Source organism: Muscardinus avellanarius (genome assembly GCF_963383645.1).
Source record: "Muscardinus avellanarius genome assembly, chromosome: 9".
Taxonomy (NCBI): domain Eukaryota; kingdom Metazoa; phylum Chordata; class Mammalia; order Rodentia; family Gliridae; genus Muscardinus; species Muscardinus avellanarius.
Genome location: NC_137795.1, coordinates 108,665,489 through 108,684,446, shown reverse-complemented (window position 1 = coordinate 108,684,446; position 18,958 = coordinate 108,665,489). Strand labels below are relative to the sequence as shown.

Below are 18,958 nucleotides of genomic sequence, written 5' to 3'. Positions count from 1 at the left end.
AGGTCACCTTCCCTGCAGGGATCCGCCTCATTATAGCTGTGGCTTCTGCCGCAAGGCCATCTGTCAGCTCATCTGGCCCCCAGGGCAGGGATCACTGGTCCCTGTGGCACCCGCAGCTTGGAAGCTCAGTGACCAGGTGGGTGACCTGCCCACAGTCAAACAGCAAAAGAGGAGACAAAGCCCCCATCTCCTGATGGCCCGGGCAGCGCAGCTGGGCTCCCTGGGGCCTCCACCATCTGCTGTCTTCTCTTCTCCTGCCTTGTCCTGTGCACCAACTGGGGTCCTGGCGAGCGCTTGGCTCCGGCAGGGCAGGCGCCAGGGCAGCCTTGCTCATGGCGCGCCCATGCTTGTGTGTCCCCGTGGTGTCGCGGGTGTTAGGAGCACGGGGACACCTGGTGCCCTGTGACCCAGCAGACGCTGACCGCAGGAGCCCGCCAAGCGAACCGGGTCATCTGCAGGCCTCCTCTTCCCTGCCTGCTTCTGCTGGGAGAGAGGAGGCCTGGCCCTGCTAATGCCAGGCGTGTCACCTGGGCCTGGCCTCGGCCAGCGGTGCCCGGAGGTGGAATCGGGTGGGTTAGGGTGCTGGACAAGCAAAGTGCCCCTTCCAGGTGCATGATGACGACCTTCTGTGGATCCTGGATGGGCTGTCCCGCTATTCCCCAGGGCCCCTGGTGCTGCCCCCCCCCTCTGACCTGTGGTGAGCCGTGTGACCTCTGAAGGTCTCTGGGAGAGTGGCTGCCCCCCCCCCCCCGCCATCAGCGCCCAAGGGCCGAGGGAGCAGGGAGCCTGGAGCCGGCTATCCAGCATGCCTGTGCCCCTCTCCTTGTCTCCATCCCCAGAGATGCCAGGCAACGGCCAGGCTGGGCAGGAGCCTCCTTACAAAGTGGGGTCTCCAGCTGGGCTGGGGTGGAAGGAGGGGCGGCCCCGTCTCCATTAGCCCTGTCTCCCTTCCTCCTTCTCAAGTTTATGCTGGAGCCAGGCTCCAGCCTTGCAGATTTCCCATCCTGCATCCCTCCAGTCCTGCCCGTGGGTGACTACCTTGTGTCATAGGTGAGCACCAGGGCTCAGGAGGGTAAGCCCGAAGGCCACCACCTGTGTCCCCTCCCCTTTGAGACCTGGAGTCCTGCATCCTGCCTAGCCGTCCCCCTCCAGGCTGCCCCCCACCCCACCTTCCTGGAGCCTCCGGGGCTGGCTGCCTCCGAGCGTGGGCTGTGCCTGCCACCCCGTGGCTGTCATTGGAACTGCACACTAGCTGGGCACAGCTTCCTGAGGCCACTCTGCCCTGGCGCTGGGTGGCATGGCAGCCAGAGTTGGAGGGAGAAGGGAGCAGAGCCGTGGGCTGCGGCTGGGCAGGGTGGCACTGGGACAAGGGGCTGGCAAGGCCAGGGTGCAGCGGTCTCCTGCTCTCGCGATGGCTGTGAGCGGGGAAGCGGGGTGCCCGAGCTGCACAGAAGCTGCCCTATGCTCTGGCCATCCCGGGCTGGCTGGCGTTTCCCTGCTCTGGGCCCCCACCTCCCACACTGTCAGTTAGTGGGGTCCTGCTGGCAGGCGTGGCTGAAGAACGGGTGGGGTGGGGGGCAGTGATGTGGCAGCTCTTGAAAGACCTGGCCAACCTGGCAGGGAGACGGTGCCAAGGGAGCCCGGGGCCTGCTCAGCCCATCCATCTGTGTCTCCCCCGGTCACCAGGCAGAGCTGGGGTTCACGTGTTTGGAAAAACCAAACCTTTGACAGGATTATTAGAAAGGAAAAATGTCTTGAATGTTAACAAAGGGCGGGGTCCCTGGGTGAGCGAGTTTCTGGGCGTGGGGAGAGGCTGGTGCTGCGAGTGCGTGGTGGGAGCGGTCTCCGATGCCAAAAAGGTTTCCGATGGTAGGTAGGCTTCCCAGCGCAGAGCTGGCTTCTCTTGCTGCGTAGCCTGGGGATGGGGTGCTGAGGACTCGAGGCCAGGATTTCAGGGGCCTGTGTTGGGGACAGAGTCCCCAAACCGTCTGGAAGGGTTGAGCTCATCTTGTCGGCGACTCCGGGCTTCTCTGAGATGGGTTTCCTGGTAAGGACCACAGATCAGGGCCTGGATGGCTGGGGGTCAGGGCAGGTGTGAGGGGTCTTTACGGCTGAGGTTTCCTGGTCTCTGGCCTCTCTGTAGTCCTGAGGAGGCCAGTCCCTATTCAGGCCGCTGCCGGCCATCACCATATTAGGGCATAAACTCCAGGCGGACTGTCTGGGTGCCAAACGGCCTCCAGCTGGGCCCAGCCCCCTGCAGCCCCAGCACTGCAGCTGCGTGTCAGAGGCCGGAGGTCAGGGGACAAGCACAGCTGCTGGAGGGAGACCCGGACAGAGGCTTGGGTCCCCTGGGCAGAGTGGAGAGGGCCTGGGATGCAGTGAGTGGATGGCCTGGGGGCCGGGCAGCGATTTCCTGACCAGCTCCTCCAGGGCCAGCCCTCACCTCCACACCATCCTGTTTAAGTCGGGTTCAGAGGACCTCGCTCCACCAGAGGCACTTGCAGCTGCTCCAGTTGCTGGTCCATCCCCTTCCGGTGCCCACTGGCCCGGCCAGCATCTCCCAGGAGCCAGGTCCTTCTCACTAACGCTGCCCTGCCTCTCCAGTGCTCGGTCCCTTGGCCCTGGCTGGCCGCCATGCCAGAGTCCCAGGAGTTCTGGCCCTCCCTCCACTCGAGCCATCTCTGTCATCACCCCTTCTCCGGGTCTGAGACCAGCAGCTGGGGAGGGGGCCAGCCCAAGGGAGCGCTGGGAGGCAGCGAGGTGAGCAGAACGGACAGTAGTCTCCAGGGACTGTGTAGGCCGCACGCCCCCTTTCTACTCCCCGAATCCTCATGTCGCAGTGGGCTGCTATTCCAGGGCCCAGTCCTTTCAGAGGAGGCGTAGACGATGGGGGGGAAGCAGAGACCAATGAGCGGGGCAGGGGCCGAGGAGAGGGGAGGGGTCCCTGGGAAGAGCAAGAGATGGCACCCCCAGGCCCGCAGAGGAGGAGCCGGGGGTCCTGTGCCCTCTGGATTCACGCAGAGACTTCCCGCAGGCAGGGGCTCTGAGCGGCACCTCGAATGAGCAGGAGACCGCGCCGGCTCCTTAGGGACCAGCACAGAGGGCGGGGCTGCTCCTCACAAGAGCCGCCGTGGCGCGGCCCTGCGGAGGGGCTCTGGCGGGCAGAGACTGCGGGCAGAACGTCAAGGGCAGGGAGGAAGACCAGGAGAGCCAGAGCTGAGAGAGCTCGAGCACTGGTTCTCAGACTCCTTGGCAAAGGATCAGATGTTTTCCCTGCCATGTCACAGGCCAGTCCTCTCATGATATACAAGATCGCACGCTTGGATACTGCGGCAGTGCCACACTGTCCGAAAGGTTTTGAAACTCTGGCCTTCAACTTGCCTACTTATCTTGTTGAGGACCAGCACAACGGCTGCAAGCTAATCTAGGGAGAACAGAGACGGGGACAAATAGCTCCAGCCAGCCGTCCGCAGTGTGGGGTGTGTGCCAGGCCGCCCTAGCGCTTAGTGTGTGCTGACTTCTTTAATCTTTATAGCTCCTAAGAATTGCTGTAACCCCCATTTTACAGGTAAGGAAAATGAGGTCCAAGGACGTTGAACAATCTAAGAAAAATGCACACACCATTTAGAGGCTGGGTGAGGATCTGAGCCCAGAGACGCTGGGCCTAAATCCAGTCTGTGACCACCACCATTAGGCCTCAAATGAGGGAAAAGCAGATAGACCTTGAAAGGCTAGGGAAGCCGGGCATGGTGGGCACGCTTGAATCCCAGCATTTGGGAGGCAGAGACCAGAGGATCGCCGTTCAAGGACAGCCTCAGCTACTTAGTGAGGCCCTTTGCAACTCAGTGAGACCCGGTTTCAAAATAAAGAATAAAAAAGAGGGCTGGGGGTATAGCTTGAAGGTAAAAGGCCCCCTGGGTTCCATCCCAGGTACTGCAAAAAAAAAAAAAAAAAAAAAGACTGAGAAACAGATAAAAATACAGAGGACAAGAGGGTCATACGCTAGTGAGAGAAATTGCATATAGGGGAAGAGGGCTGGAGAAAGGAGCCAGGCAGAGGGAGAAGGAGCTGTGGGTTAGCAAGCTGGGGCAGGGAGAGCGCAAGCAGATCCCAGACGGGCAGCCACAGGGGAGGCAGAAGCGGATGGGCCTTTGGGCTCTGGAGTCCATCCTGGAGGGCTGTGTGCCTTGCCCGGGCAGAGGGCTGCCACTGCGGCCGTGTCCCCCCACTCTGCAGGGAGCTGCTTCCTGTGTCTGGTGGACGTGGTGCCCGTGAAGGACGAGGATGGGGCCGTCATCATGTTCATCCTCAACTTCGAGGTGGTGATGGAGAAGGACCTGGTGGGGTCCCCGGCTCGTGACACCAACCACCGGGGCCCCCCCACCAGCTGGCTGGCCCCTGGTAAGTTCGTCGCCTTCTCCAGCCAGCCCAGGGATGCATCTTACCCACCAGGGCTCCGTGGGAAGGGAGGGTGCCTGTGTCTCTTCAGAGGCAAAGAGCGCCGAGAAGTGGTCTGGCTGGCACCTGCTTTTCAGCCTGGGTTCCCACCTGCTTCCCTGAGGAGCGGTCCTCTCTCCAGGATGGGGACTCGCCCTGCCTACTGGCCCTGGCCACCGGGAGCTACGGCTTTGCTCATCTGGAAGCTGTGTCTCATGAGCTCAGCTCACCCTATCTCTCCATGGAGTTTCTGCCATCTTGTCCTCCATCCTTGCCTGGCTGCATTCCCCTTGGCTAATTGAGGAGGGGATGAGAGGGACGCTCACCTTGCCTGGAGGCGTGGTGACCCCACCTCTTCCCCTGTTGACCCAAAGGTTCAAATCCCCCCTCACCCAGGACAGCCTCTATGGGATATATATATATATATTTGAACCCAGGGGCATTCCACTTCTGAGCTACACCCAACTATATTTTTTTGTGTGGTACTGGGGATGGAACCCCGGGGGCATTATACCTTCGAGCTACACCCCCAGCCCTATTTTTAGTCCTTTTAATTTTTTTTTTTTTGGTGGTACTGGGGTTCCTGGAACCCCTTCTACTTCCAGGCTACACTCCCAGACCTATTTTATACTTTTTTATTTTTGGAAACAGGGTCTCTTAAGCCAGCGCGGCTGGCTTCGAACCTGCGCAATCCTCCTGTCTCCGCCTCCCAAGCGCGGGGATTACAAGTGTGCGCCACCACGCCCGGCTAGTCCCTCCCTTTAATTTTGAAACTGGGTCTCACTGAGTTGCGAAGGGCCGCTAAGTAGTTGAGGCTGTCCGCGAACCACAATCCTCCTATATCAGCCTCTTGAATGCTGGGATCACAGCGTGCGCCACCACGCCCAGCTCCCAGCTGTATTTTTTATTCTTTATTTTGAAACAAGGTCTCACTAAGTTGCCCAGGGCCTCATGAAGTTGCTGAGGCTGCCAGCAAACCTTTGATCCTCTTGTCTCAGCCTCCCAAGGACTGAGATTGCAAGTGTGCACCACCGAGCCTGGCTTGGGTTGAATTTTAGATTTTCCCTCAGAATCATGACAAAGTTGTTCATCTCTTGGTTTCTCAAGCTGTAGAAGAGCTTCAGTGGCATGGGCCCTTTGGATGCTGGATAGGGGAGAGCACCTGGGCATCACTTCCTAGTCACGAGCAGGCCCGGAACCCAGAGACCTCTAGCAGCTCACCCAGGGGCATCTATGTCTGAACTTTCACCTGTCTTTCTTCCTTTAATTTTTTATTTTTGTGGCACTGGGGATGGAACCAAGGGGCATTCTACCTCTGAACTATACCCCCAGCCCTAATTTTTTGTTCTTTATTTTGAAACAGGGTCTCACTGAGTTGCAATGAGGCCCATTAAGTAGTGGCTGAGGCTGTCTGCGAGCCACAATCCTCCTGTCTCAGCCTCCCGAATGCTGGGATTACAAGCATGTGCCACCACGACTGGCTTCACCTGTCTTAAATGGGGATAGTTGGACGTGGTGGTGCATGCCTGTAATCCTAGTACTTGGGAGGCTGAGACAGGGGGATGGCAGGTTTGAGGTCAGGCTCAGCAAGTACTGAGACTCTCATCAACCTAGTGAGATCCTGCTTCAAAATACAAATAAAATAGAATTGGGGTGTATCTCAGAGGTAGAAGGCCCTTGGGTTCAATTCCGAGTACCCCAATAAATAAACGAATGAATAAGTAAATACTGGGGACAGTGGTACCCCCAGTTCAGTGGTGGGAGTGAAAGATGACTATGGAATCGGCCCTGGAGTGTGGCTGAATGTGGAGAGACTGTGGCCGCGCTCTTCGGGAGTTCAGTTCTGGGCACGGGTTGCGTGGAGCGCTGAGGCTGTGGGGCCCCTGGTGTCCCTTGGCTGGGGCTCCAGCTCCAGGACCTCAGGCCCCAGACCTTTCCTCTCCTGCAGGCCGCGCCAAGACCTTCCGCCTGAAGCTCCCCGCATTGCTGGCGCTGACGGCCCGGGAGTCATCGGTGCGGCCAGGGGGCGTGAGCGGCGCGGGCGCCCCAGGGGCCGTGGTGCTGGACGTGGATCTGACGCCCGCGGTGCCCAGCAGTGAGTCTCTGGCCCTGGACGAGGTGTCAGCCATGGACAACCATGTGGCGGGGCCGGGGCCGGCGGAGGAGCGGCGTGCGCTGGTGGGCCCCAGCTCGCCACCCGCCAGCGCCCCAGGCCCGCAGCCGTCGCCCCGGGCACACAGCCTCAACCCCGACGCCTCGGGCTCCAGCTGCAGCCTGGCCCGGACCCGCTCCCGAGAGAGCTGTGCCAGCGTGCGCCGGGCCTCTTCGGCCGACGACATCGAGGCCATGCGTGCCGGGGCACTGCCCCCACCGCCGCGCCACGCCAGCACCGGTGAGGGCTCCGGCCCAGCGCTCTGCTGCCCCGCCCGGCCCTCAACTTCCTCCCGCGCCCCTGCATCCCGGGTGCCAGGGAGCCTGGGAGATGGAAATCCCATTAAGTACTTATTTAATCTCATTAAGTGGCCTTTTACTCTATTAAATGTCCATTTTCCCCATTACATTCTTCCACTCACGGAGCCCTTGCTGGCCTTAGAGTCAGCTGTCCCAGGACGTCCGGGGGCAGCAGGGTGGGCCATGGCACCTGGGCAGGGCAGGAGAGGCCTAGGGACTCCTGACGCCACCGGGCCCTGTGTCCATCTGGGTGCTGGTTGGACACACTCTTCCTCCTCCTCGGGCTGGCCGTCATCTCCTAGCCGCATCCTGGCTGGTCTCCTTAAGGCGTGGGGGGCTTGGCCCTTGCTTTTTCTGTGCCCACAGGTCTCCTGAGCTGACCCCCTGGTCTCTGTCCCCCCACGGCCCTGGCTGGCCCAGGCAGGCTGGGCCTCCGCTCCGGGCTCTGGGAAGGGTCTGACCGCCCTCAGTTCCTCCTGCCCATCTGACGCGGCTTTACCTCTCCACCCCAGGGGCCATGCACCCCTTGCGCAGTGGCCTGCTGAACTCCACCTCAGACTCGGACCTCGTGCGCTACCGCACCATCAGCAAGATCCCCCAAATCACCCTCAACTTTGTGGACCTCAAGGGTGACCCCTTCTTGGCCTCGCCCACCAGTGACCGGGAGATCATAGCACCCAAGATAAAGGAGCGGACCCACAATGTCACCGAGAAGGTCACCCAGGTGGGTGCCCAGCTGCCTGGCTCTCCCTTGCCTCCGAGAGGCTTGGAGGGGCAGGGGGAGCGTGGGCTGTGGCCAAGAAGTGGAGGCAGGGAGGCTGGTCAGGGAGGGCCCCGTGAACTGGCAGAAGGAGACATCCCAGAGCTGGGGTGGGAGAGGCGACAGTTCGAAGGGTGAGGTGGCTTTGAGATGAGCAGATGTGGAGGACCAACTGATGGGGTGTGTAGCTGGAGGGCAGAGGGGGCGGACGGGCACTTGCAGCGGGGACGGGGGAGGGCTGGGGAGAGACCAGCCTCAAGTTGGAGGTACGGCAGCAGGTGTGTGTGCAAGGGGTTGCCAACAGCACACGGCTTCAGGTTAGAAGGGGTCACGGAAGTCAAGGTCATGAGTTCCTGGTTTTTCCAAGCCCTGTGGAGGTGCAGCTGGTGGTAGGAGGATGGTTAGAGGTGCCAGTCCTGCCCTGTAGTGTGGGAGAGGAGGTTTCCTTCCCCTGTGGGCCGGGGAGGGGGTGGTGGGTCAAGTCCCTGAGTCCTGGGCCTGAGATGACCACAGCCTTGAGGCTTTGGCCAACACCACCCTGCTGTGGGGCCAGTCTGTTCTTCTGTCTGCATTTGGCCGCAAGGGGTCTACAACACCCCCACTGCCCAGTTCACCCCATCCCTCCTTTGCTGGGAGCTCTCAGGTCAGGAGCGGGACCCCTAAAGCGAGAGAGAGGCCCGGGGCATTTGGGGAGGCCTGTCCCAAGCTGCTCCCTCTGCAGAGCTGCCCGTGGAGCGTGCGAGGGGACTGCCCACTCTCACTTCCCTTGGCCAGCCTCTCGGCCCTCCTCCCACCGCCTCTGGCTCTCTGGGTCCTTGCCAGGTCTCCAGCCCCTTGGCCTTGACTCCAGAACATTCTCCCTCACTCCTGGCCCTTCCTTATCTGGCTGCCTCCCCCCTTCCCTCTAGTCCTGCATCTCTCTTTCCACCTGGGCTCTGGGCTGCCTGCTCTTGGGCCTGACGCAGGCACTGCGTGTGGGTCTGTGTGCGTAAGGCTGGATGTGTCACTGTGCGGTGCCCCTGCCGGGCACTGGGCGTCTCTCCGTCTCTGGGTGTCTCTGCCTGACTCTGGCTGGCTTTGCACTGGACTGGCAGGGCGGGGGTGTTGGGGAGACCATTAATCTGCGATGACAGGCCGGGCTGCTGGGCGGAGGGGGAGGGGCACGGCTGCAGGATCCGCGGCTGCAGGAGCCTGGAGCAGGCTGCGGGGGAGGGGGCCGCTGGCCTGGCACTGGGCGGAGGGCGGGCACGGGCGGGGCGGGGAGCCCAGTGTGGCTGGGTGGGGGTGGGGGCCTGGGAGGAGGAGGGGCCGCCGGAGGAGCCGCGGTGGGAACCGCAGCTGCTGGGCCGGCGGCGGGCAGAGCGGGCGCTGCACCCTGGCAGCGGGGCCCACACTGGGGGACCATGGGCAGCATGAGCCAGGCAGGCTGCAGCCCAGGATCACTACCCAGGTGACCCCAGCCCCGGGGCCCAGCCCCAGCCACCCTGGCTGCATGCCAGAGGCGGCCCTGGCTGCCCGTCGGCCAGCCTCCGGGGCACAGCCTGGGCTGGGGCTGCTGCTGGGGCTCAAGTGAGGCGCTGGCTGGGCCCTCAGGCCCTGGGGCGGGCAGGCTGGGGGGCGCCAAGTCCTCAATGGCAGCCCCAGCGGGGAAGGCGAGTGGGACAGGGACACTGCGGCCCAGGGCCCAGAAAGGCCGGGTGAGGCGAGCCGTGCGTATCTCCAGCCTGGTCGCCCAGGAGGTAGGTGACCCCCAGACCCTCCTCCTCCTTCCCAGGGCTGGGCACTGAGGCAGGTGGCGGCGAGTGGGGATGAGGCCCGCCTGTGAAGCAGGGTGCTCTGGGAAACCCTGGGGTGTTGGCTCTCCTCCTGGCCCACCCGTGGTTTGGGTACCCGTGTTTCCCTTGCTGGGCCACCCTGCTCCTATTCAGCCTCCTAGTTCAGAATGCAAAGGGAAGAGAGAGATAGCAGGAACCAGAGGGTGTCCAGAGAGGATGGCAGGGAGGCCAGGGGAGGCAAAGGAGCCCCAGGCGGGGACAGTGCCAGTGGGTGGGCAGCAGCCAGGCTGGCACCGAGGCACTGGGGCTCGGCCCTGTGGCTGGGCTGCTTTCAGGGGTCCAAGGGGCTGGAGTGGCAGGAGGGCGGGGTCAGAGGCCACTGGGTGGGTGGTGAGGGCATCATGCCGAGGTGCCTGGCTCACCTCTTCAGGGGCATGCTGGGCCACTGTCCCTCAGGCAATCCTGGGAGCCGCCTCTCTGGCCCCAGTGGCTCTCTCGTCTCAGCCTGGAGGTGGCTCAGGTTATGTCTGAGAATCCCACCCTGCCACCCCTTCCCCTGCCGCCTCTGTGTCCTCCTAGTGGGGGGACAGGTGCAGGTGGCAGGACCCAAGGTTTGGCCAGTGTCCTCTGGGATTACATACCCAACCCGAGGCCGTGGGTAAGCTGCCGGTGCAAAGCTGGGACTGTCTCTTGGACGGAGGACAACGGCGAATCCAGACCGTGTGTCCTGAGCTTGTTCGACATGTGTATGCGTGTGTGCTGGGGCCGTGTGCAGACTTGGGACAGAATGGCTGCTGTCAGCGGTGGCCCAGTATAGTCCCATGGGCCTGACTCCTTAGACACGGGAGTCTTGTCCAGGGGCAGCCACCTTCTTTATTCCTTCCCTGTGGGGTCCTGGCTAGCTACTTTCCGTTTCCACTTGACCTCTGAAAGGCCACCACCCTGTGTACATTCTCCCTTAAGGAGCAGGCCACTTGGGCTGAAGGCAGAGCAGAAGCCGAAGCCTGGGGACCCCCTGTGACTCACCTCACCTTCTGGTTATTTCCCCTAAGGAGATGTTCTCCAAATAGCTCAATCTGTGCAGGAAGGCCCAGGGGATCCCTGCTTGAACAGGAATGGCAGCCTTTGGGACTCCATCCAGCCCAGAGGCCTGAGGCAGTGGGGTCTGGGTCTCAGCGCTGGCTCCTGGGAGAGGGGCCAGCAGCTCTGGGGGCTGGGTGAGGCCTTGGGTCTGGCTGGGCGGGGGGATTGAGGAGGGGCTCTTGGCAACCCAGTCAGGTATCTGTGAGAGGATTCTGAGGGGCAGGGGTTGGCACAGGGGGGACACACAGAGGCCTCTTGGACAGGTGGCAAAGCTGGCCTGAGCTCTCTAGCTGGGCTCGGGAGGAAGAGCGTCATGGCTGCTGCCTCCTCCTCCGGGGGCGGCCCCCTCTCGAGTGTTGAGGAGATAGCCTGTGCCTCCCCTTGTCTGTGAGTGGGAGCCGTCCAGGTGCATGCTGCTCTTGAGCCATGCTGCGCACAGCCCTCTGCATGTCCTCCGTGTCCCTTTGTAAGACTGGGAGATTGGCCTGGGGAGAGAAAGTGGGGGCGGGAGTATCTGTGTCTGTCCCCAGGGAGCCCAAGGGGCCTGAAACTAGGTGGCTGGTGTCTCTGGACCAGTGGCAAGTTATTATCGGTAGGTTCGTGTTGGTCGTGAGAGCAGTTCTGGGCTTTACTGCATGGAGTGTGGAACTCAGGTATTCTGGGAACTGTCAGAATTATGTGGAGCCAGCCAGGAAGTCCTTGTGCTGCGGCAATGCATTCTGGGAACTGTAGTGCCTAGGTCTGGGTTAGGGCTCCCTGGCTGGGGAACGGGCATTCTGATGGAAGAGTTTTTGCCCCCACCCCGCACTCTACTTGGCCTCAGCAGGGATGTCACCAGCTCCTGCCCTTGAAGTCCCTGGCCTGGTCTGACCCTTTGCTGGCACCTTCCCCACCCATCCAGGTCCTGTCCCTGGGTGCTGACGTGCTGCCAGAGTACAAGCTGCAGGCGCCGCGCATCCACCGCTGGACCATCCTGCACTACAGCCCCTTCAAGGCCGTGTGGGACTGGCTCATCCTGCTGCTGGTCATCTACACGGCCGTCTTCACGCCCTACTCAGCCGCCTTCCTGTTGAAGGAGACGGAAGAGGGCTCCCAGGCCCCCGACTGCGGCTATGCCTGCCAGCCGCTGGCCGTGGTGGACCTCATCGTGGACATCATGTTCATCGTGGACATCCTTATCAACTTCCGCACCACCTATGTCAATGCCAACGAGGAGGTGGTCAGCCACCCTGGCCGCATCGCTGTCCACTACTTCAAGGGCTGGTTTCTCATCGACATGGTGGCCGCCATCCCCTTCGACTTGCTCATCTTTGGCTCTGGCTCCGAGGAGGTAGGGCTGATGGGTAGGGGGCAGAGAGAGAGGGAGAGGAGGAGAGGAAAACAAGTCCGTGCACACTCCTCCCCAGCACGAGCTACCCATGAGGTTGCAGGGCTCCTTTACTAAATCTGCCCACTCAAAGGGGCTACTGTCTTCTTACCTACACAAACGTACCCTGGGGAGGCGCTGATGTGCCCGTCGTACCGCCCAGAGCCCCTGCTTCCTCATTTCTCTAACTGCTTTAGCTTAAAGCTGGCACGAAGATGAATGAGCCCTTGGTGCCAGGTGCCAGGTGGGAGAGCAGCATACAGGGTGGCCGCAGGGACTAGGAGGAGGCGGCAGGAGCCAGGCAGGGTGGTGCGCACACCTGTGATGATCCCAGTACCTGGGAGTCTGAGACAGGAGGATCGCAGGTCCCCGGCCAGCTCCAGCAACTAAGCAGAGCCCCAGCAATGTAGGAGTCCCTGTTTCAAAACAAAACCAGAAACGGTTGGAGGTATAGCCCAGAGGCAGAACGTCCCCGGGTTCAATCCCCAGCACCACACACGCTCTAGGAGGAAGTCTTCAGGGCTCTTACCTCTGACACACACCCTCTGCAAGGTCTACCGAGCCCGCCGCCCCTGGGCCCGCTCGGAATAACCCGGGCCTTCCTCCCAGCTCATAGGGTTGCTCAAGACGGCGCGGCTGCTGCGGCTGGTGCGCGTGGCGCGGAAGCTGGACCGCTACTCCGAGTACGGCGCCGCCGTGCTGTTTCTGCTCATGTGCACCTTCGCGCTCATCGCCCACTGGCTGGCCTGCATCTGGTACGCCATCGGCAACATGGAGCAGCCGCACATGGACTCGCACATCGGCTGGCTGCACAACCTGGGCGCCCAGATCGGCAAGCCCTACAACAGCAGCGGCCTGGGCGGCCCGTCCATCAAGGACAAGTACGTCACGGCCCTCTACTTCACCTTCAGCAGCCTCACCAGCGTGGGCTTCGGCAACGTTTCCCCCAACACCAACTCCGAGAAGATTTTCTCCATCTGCGTCATGCTCATTGGCTGTGAGTGCGCCCGGGGGCGTGGCGTGGCAGGGGCGGGGCCTGAGCCTCGGGATGGCGCCTAGGGTGGAGCCCCTCCCTCATCAGGCCCCTGCTAGAGACTCCCCGGGCTACACCCACGTCATAGCTTGGAGGCTGGGACCCCGGGAGATGCTGCAGGCTGGCGTGCGTTTGAGCATGTGTATGTCCACTCTCAGACTGAGACGTGACCGGACCGTGGGTGTCGTTGGCCTGCTGCAGGGCCTGAGCTCAGCGGAGGGTCCCCTGGGCGGGCAGGGTCCCTGCGGCTGCTGACGGCCCGCTCACCCACGCCCCCAGCCCTCATGTACGCCAGCATCTTCGGCAACGTGTCTGCCATCATCCAGAGGCTGTACTCGGGCACTGCCCGCTACCACACACAGATGCTCCGGGTGCGGGAGTTCATCCGCTTCCACCAGATCCCTAACCCGCTGCGCCAGCGCCTGGAGGAGTACTTCCAGCACGCCTGGTCCTACACCAACGGCATCGACATGAACGCGGTGAGCCGCCTCCTTCTGGACCCTGGAGGAAACTGAAGCCCACGGCCCTCCTTCCGGGGCCTCTCCCAGTGGGGCCGGCCCTGATGGGCCAAGTCCTAGTAGCACGCAGGCAGGACTTGCTTTCTGCACTTGCAGTGAGCTGGGCGGTTTAAAGACCAGGGTGCCCAGCCAGTGGTGGCGCAGTGGGAGCCTCGGAGATGCGGATCCCAAGGCCTGGAGCATCCTGGGTCTCTGCGCCTGGAGGAGGCGGTTCCCCTGACACCGGTGGGGGCAGTGGAGAGTCCAGGGGAGAGTGTCCTGAGCCGCGCCCTCCCCCAGGTGCTGAAGGGCTTCCCCGAGTGCCTGCAGGCCGACATCTGCCTGCACCTGAACCGTTCGCTGCTGCAGCACTGCAAGCCCTTCCGCGGGGCCACCAAGGGCTGCCTCCGGGCCCTGGCCATGAAGTTCAAGACCACGCACGCGCCGCCCGGGGACACGCTGGTGCACGCCGGGGACCTGCTCACCGCCCTCTACTTCATCTCCAGGGGCTCCATCGAGATCCTGCGGGGCGATGTTGTCGTGGCCATCTTGGGTAAGGGCAGGGGCACTGGACGGGAAATTCCCACTGCAGCCCAGAGAGGCCTCAGCCTGCTGGATACGCAGCGTCCAGGCTGTGGGCCTGGGACTGCAGGAAGGGTCCTTGGGCTCCTCTAATTCACCCAGTTCAGGTGCTCCGAGGGGGGCAGCAGAGGAATCCTGTGGGGCTGAGTTTCAGGGAAATTCAGGATTTTCCCACAAGCAGACATACTTTGCTTCCTTAAAAGAGGGTCACACCTCCGGGCATGGTATGCCTGTAGTCCTAGTACCTGGGAGGTTGAGACAGGAGGATTAATGGTGCTGAATGCCTGTAGTCCTAGTACCTGGGAGGTTGAGAGAGGAGGGTTACAGGGTTGAGGACAGCCTCAGCAACTTAGGCCCTCTGCAACTTAGTGAGACCCTCTTTCAAAATAAAAAATAAAATAGGATTGGGGGAGTGTAGCACAGAGGCAGAATGCCCCTGGCTTCAATCCCCAGTACCACACACACACACAAAGTAGGATGAAGTCTAGATTCTCCAAGGTGGGCAGCAGAGGGAGGCATGCCCACCAAAAGTCTGAGCATCTGGATTTACCAAGGGCACGTGGTCTCCACAGTCTCATGAGTCATGCCCATGTCCTGCCCCTTTCCTTCCAACCCCTGCTCTCTCCCCAACCCGTGTGCGTGGGGAGGTGTGCAGGGGCCTGGGCACCTCGCGCCCGTGCGCGTGGGGAGGTGTGCGGGGGCCCGGGCACCTCGCCTTTGCCCTGTTCTTTCTTTGGTGCTGTAGGGTCAGGTGCCTCAGACTCTTCGGGTCATGGCTCATGTTAGAACATTTTAGATTTTTATTTCTTGGCACAAACACATGCACGGTTTCCACAAGCACATTCGTCACACGACTAGGTTTCACAGCGCAACACTCCGTGCCGTGCATTCTGGTCTCGTCCGTCCTCCTCTGTGCCCTGCTATGCCGGCCTATTTTATTTCAGTAAAATGCTGGGTTTGCTTCATCTAGAGTTTGAAGAACACTGCCTATGGGGGCGCAGCTACAGGGTCCAGGGATAGAAGTGGGGTCTCAACCCCAGGAAGCCAGGGCATAGGCAGAGCTGGGGCCTCCCAGGGGGTCTTCCTGGCTGGGACCCAGTTGCTGGGAGACCTGAAATCCTGGCCCTTTTCCCCTCAGGCACTGACCACCCCTGGGCCCCCTTCTGCCCGCTGGGAGCAGAGGGTGCTGGCTAATGCTTCCCTGGCTGGGAGGCTGGGGGCTGGCCCGTGGGAAATGCTCCAGCCCAGGGCCCAGATGCTAGACATAAGGTTCCTGTGGCCTCTGACGCTGGCCCCATGGGCTGAAGCCTGTCCTCCCCGTGGGCTGCAGGGAAGAACGACATCTTTGGAGAGCCTCTCAACCTGTATGCGCGGCCTGGCAAGTCCAACGGGGACGTGCGGGCCCTCACCTACTGTGACCTGCACAAGATCCACCGGGACGACCTGCTGGAGGTGCTGGACATGTACCCCGAGTTCTCCGACCACTTCTGGTCCAGCCTGGAGATCACCTTCAACCTGCGAGATGTAAGGGCCACGGCCTGGCTGGCTGCTCAGCAGGGGCTTCTCCCAGCTGAGGCTGCCCCTCATGTGCCCTAGGATGTGCCTCTACTTCCAGCCTGCCCCAGCCCAGGCTACTGAAATCCCACCGGCCCTCATCCAGGGGCCGGAGCTCGGGGCAGTACCCCCGGGGAGCAGCCCAGCCCAGCTCTTCAGTGTAGATGAGAGGGAGGCCTGGAGGGGCCCAAGGGCCCTGACACCGCTCTTGGTTGCAGACCAACATGATCCCGGGGTCCCCTGGCAGCGTGGAGTTGGAGGGGGGCTTCAACCGGCAACGCAAGCGCAAGCTGTCCTTCCGCAGGCGCACAGACAAGGGTGAGGTGGGGAGGGGCGGTGGGCGGGGCCGGGCGGTGGGCGGGGTCATATGCTCCATCCCGGCCACTCCACCTGCCGGTTCCTCCCCCAATCACCCACTCCTCACGGCCCCCAGCCCTCCCCTGCCTCCGGGTCCTCCCAGGGCCGGGGTGGCGGGGGGAGGGGAGCACTCAGGTTGAGAGTGGAAGAGGGAAGGAACAAGTGGGACAAGCCCCACCGGGGCCCTTTCCCGCCCCCCCCCGCCCCCACTGTCCCCTCCCTGCTCTGAGGTCTGCCTGCTCTCTGTTCCCACAGACCCGGAGCAGCCAGGAGAGGTGTCGGCCTTGGGGCCGGGCCGGGCGGGGGCCGGGCCGAGTAGCCGGGGCCGGCCGGGAGGGCCGTGGGGGGAGAGCCCGTCCAGCGGCCCCTCCAGCCCCGAGAGCAGTGACGACGAGGGCCCAGGCCGCAGCTCCAGCCCCCTCCGCCTGGTGCCCTTCTCCAGCCCCAGGCCCCCCGGAGAGCCGCCGGGCGGGGACCCCCTGACAGAAGAAGGCGAGAAGAGCAGGGACACCTGCAACCCGCTGTCAGGTAGGCCCCTGGGGCCATGGGCTGGGTGAGGCCTTTTTGGCCACGAACCCACTGCTATGCTACTCTCTGGTTCCAGGCGCCTTCTCTGGGGTGTCCAACATTTTCAGCTTTTGGGGGGACAGTCGGGGCCGCCAGTACCAGGAGCTGCCTCGCTGCCCCGCCCCTGCCCCCAGCCTCCTCAACATCCCTCTGTCCAGCCCGGGCCGCAGGCCGCGGGGTGACCTGGAGAGCAGGCTGGACGCCCTCCAGCGGCAGCTGAACAGGTATGCAGGGCGGCCCAGTGGGTGGGCAGTGCGGGGAGTCGGCCTGGGGTTTCTCTACCCTGGGAGGGTAGAGGGAGGGCTCTGCTCTGCCGAGGCCTGTGTCCAGGCAGGGCCACCTTCTCCTGAGCCAGGGCACCACACCCAGAGGGAAGAGAGAGGCAGCTTGGGCTGGACCCGCCCCTCATCCCCAAGAGGATTCCACTTCCCCAAGCATCCCCTCGCACCCACCCCCGGGGGTCCTGGAGCCAGCACTTCCGAGCACCCCCTCCCCCTGGGCCACAAGTTTGCCCTCCCTCCCTCTTGCCCAGGCTGGAGACCCGGCTGAGTGCAGACATGGCCACTGTCCTGCAGCTGCTACAGAGGCAGATGACGCTGGTCCCACCTGCCTACAGTGCTGTGACTACCCCAGGGCCTGGCCCCACCTCCACCTCCCCTCTGCTGCCCATCAGCCCCATCCCCACCCTCACCCTGGACTCGCTTTCTCAGGTAGGTGCCGGCCCCTTGCCTGCCCATGGCACCCCCAGCCCTGATCCCATCCCAAACCTACTCTGCCCCTTTCTGCTGGGCCGTGTGCCCCAGCTCCAGCTCCCACCCACATCCTTTGGGGAAGGCTGCCTCAGGGCCAGGGGAGGGGAGCCAGGGAGCCAGGAGGCCGAGTCGCCTGGAGTCCCGGCACCACCTGAAGGGCCGGATCTCAGCCCGGGTGTGGGCCCAGTGTGTCTCAGGACAGGTTCCCAGGCCCCTGCCCGGTGACATTCCCCAGCCTTCCTCTTGCCCGGTCCAGCTTTCCACTCTGGCTGTGTTGCTGCGCCAGAGCAGCTGGCATTTCCAGGCGCGGAGGCTGAGGCTGGGGTGGGACTCCCTGGGCCTTCCTCCTCCCTCCTGCTGGAGGTGGGCCTTGGCTGCGGTGTGCCCTCTCCTGAGCAGATATGTGTGTCCTGGCCTCCCGCAGGACGGTGGCGGCCTGGCCTCCCCGCGCCAGCTCCCAGAGGCTCCCGGGCGCTGCCCCTCCCCCTCGCTGGCATCGCCCCTCTCCCATATGCTGCCTGCTCCTGTTTGCAGACACCAGGGCCCACGTCAGCAAAAGTGCCAGTCTCTCTTCACAGCCTCCCCCGCAGGGATCTCACCAGCAGACTCGGCAGCACCCACAAGCCCCTCCCGCCTGCCCTGGTGCTCTCCCTGGCCTTCAGACTCCTGGCTGCCGGCCCGCCTCGTTTCTAGTCCTCAGGGTTCTTTCTAGAATGGCAGGGAGGAGCCTTTTCTCTCTTTCTGTCCCAGCTCAGAGACTCTTTATTGCGGGTTGGGTTTGTATCCACCTGCCCATCCCCTGGGGAGGAAGAGGCCGGGCCTCCAGTCTTCCTGCCGTCCCTGTTGGGTGCCTGCCCTGGAGCACACATCTCTGGTCCCACCACCGTCCCTCTCCTTGTCCCCTGCGGGTGCCCCTCTGCCCGCTGACCTTGCTCCCAGCCTGGAAGGCCCTTGTCTGCTCCTCTCGCCCCCTCCTGGCCCCTGTCTGCTCACACCCTGTCTTCTTTTCAGGTTTCCCAGTTCATGGCGTTCGAGGAGCTCCCCCCGGGGGCCCCAGAGCACCCGCAAGACGGCCCCGCTCGACGCCTTTCCCTGCCGGGCCAGCTGGGGGCCCTCACCTCCCAGCCTCTGCACAGACACGGCTCGGACCCGGGCAGTTAGTGGGGCTACTCAGTGTGGACACGTGGCTCACCCAGGGTTCAGGGCACCGCCTGGGCTGCTCCCCTCGGAGGCCCTGCCCAGGAGGCCCTGGCCGTGGAGGGGAGAGGACAGCAAAGAAGCAGCTCCGCCCGCCCTCGGGACCATCTCTCCTGCGGGCCCCTGGGCCCCACTGGGAGGGGCCGGGCAGGGCCGGGCAGTGGACGGGGGTCTGTGGCCCCCACTGCCCGGGAGCATTAGCTGGTCTAACTGCCCGCAGGCACCCGGCCCTGGGCCTTAGGCACCTCAAGGACTTTTCTGCTATTTACTGCTCTTATTGTTAAGGATAATAATTAAGGATCATATGAATAATTAATGAAGATGCTGATGACTATGAATAATAAATAATTATCCTGAGGAGACTCCGGGGTGCTGGTGGCCGTCACTGCTGGATCCTGTGTTCCTGTTGGGATGCTTCTGGGTGGGGACCCGGGACTTGCAGGGCTGCCCAGACATGCAGGTGCTCCTAGGGAGCCCACACAGGTCATTAAGGCGTCCTCTGGGCCCTGGATTCAGGATAGCAAAGGATTGCACAGCCTGCTTTGAG

At 62.7% G+C, this 18,958-nt stretch overlaps 1 protein-coding gene across 2 annotated transcripts in view; it reads left to right on the top strand.

Moving 5' to 3' along the window:
* The window catches only part of KCNH2 (potassium voltage-gated channel subfamily H member 2), a gene marked incomplete at both ends in the record, with an annotated part of 31,889 nt that extends 13,514 nt beyond the window's left edge, over window positions 1–18,375 (top strand). Inside the window, 13 exons of one of the 2 annotated variants that reach the window (XM_080701931.1) lie at window positions 4,237–4,401; window positions 6,386–6,829; window positions 7,401–7,612; window positions 11,408–11,836; window positions 12,482–12,869; window positions 13,185–13,384; window positions 13,703–13,955; window positions 15,315–15,508; window positions 15,757–15,856; window positions 16,151–16,423; window positions 16,500–16,686; window positions 16,995–17,172; window positions 18,226–18,375. In XM_080701931.1, coding sequence (XP_080558057.1) covers window positions 4,237–4,401; window positions 6,386–6,829; window positions 7,401–7,612; window positions 11,408–11,836; window positions 12,482–12,869; window positions 13,185–13,384; window positions 13,703–13,955; window positions 15,315–15,508; window positions 15,757–15,856; window positions 16,151–16,423; window positions 16,500–16,686; window positions 16,995–17,172; window positions 18,226–18,375 — 3,173 coding nt within the window. Of the gene's footprint in view, window positions 1–4,236; window positions 4,402–6,385; window positions 6,830–7,400; window positions 7,613–9,279; window positions 9,388–11,407; window positions 11,837–12,481; window positions 12,870–13,184; window positions 13,385–13,702; window positions 13,956–15,314; window positions 15,509–15,756; window positions 15,857–16,150; window positions 16,424–16,499; window positions 16,687–16,994; window positions 17,173–18,225 lie in introns of those variants that run through there. The other variant, XM_080701932.1, reaches the window with a different exon arrangement.
* Between the last annotated feature and the right edge of the window lie 583 nt (window positions 18,376–18,958).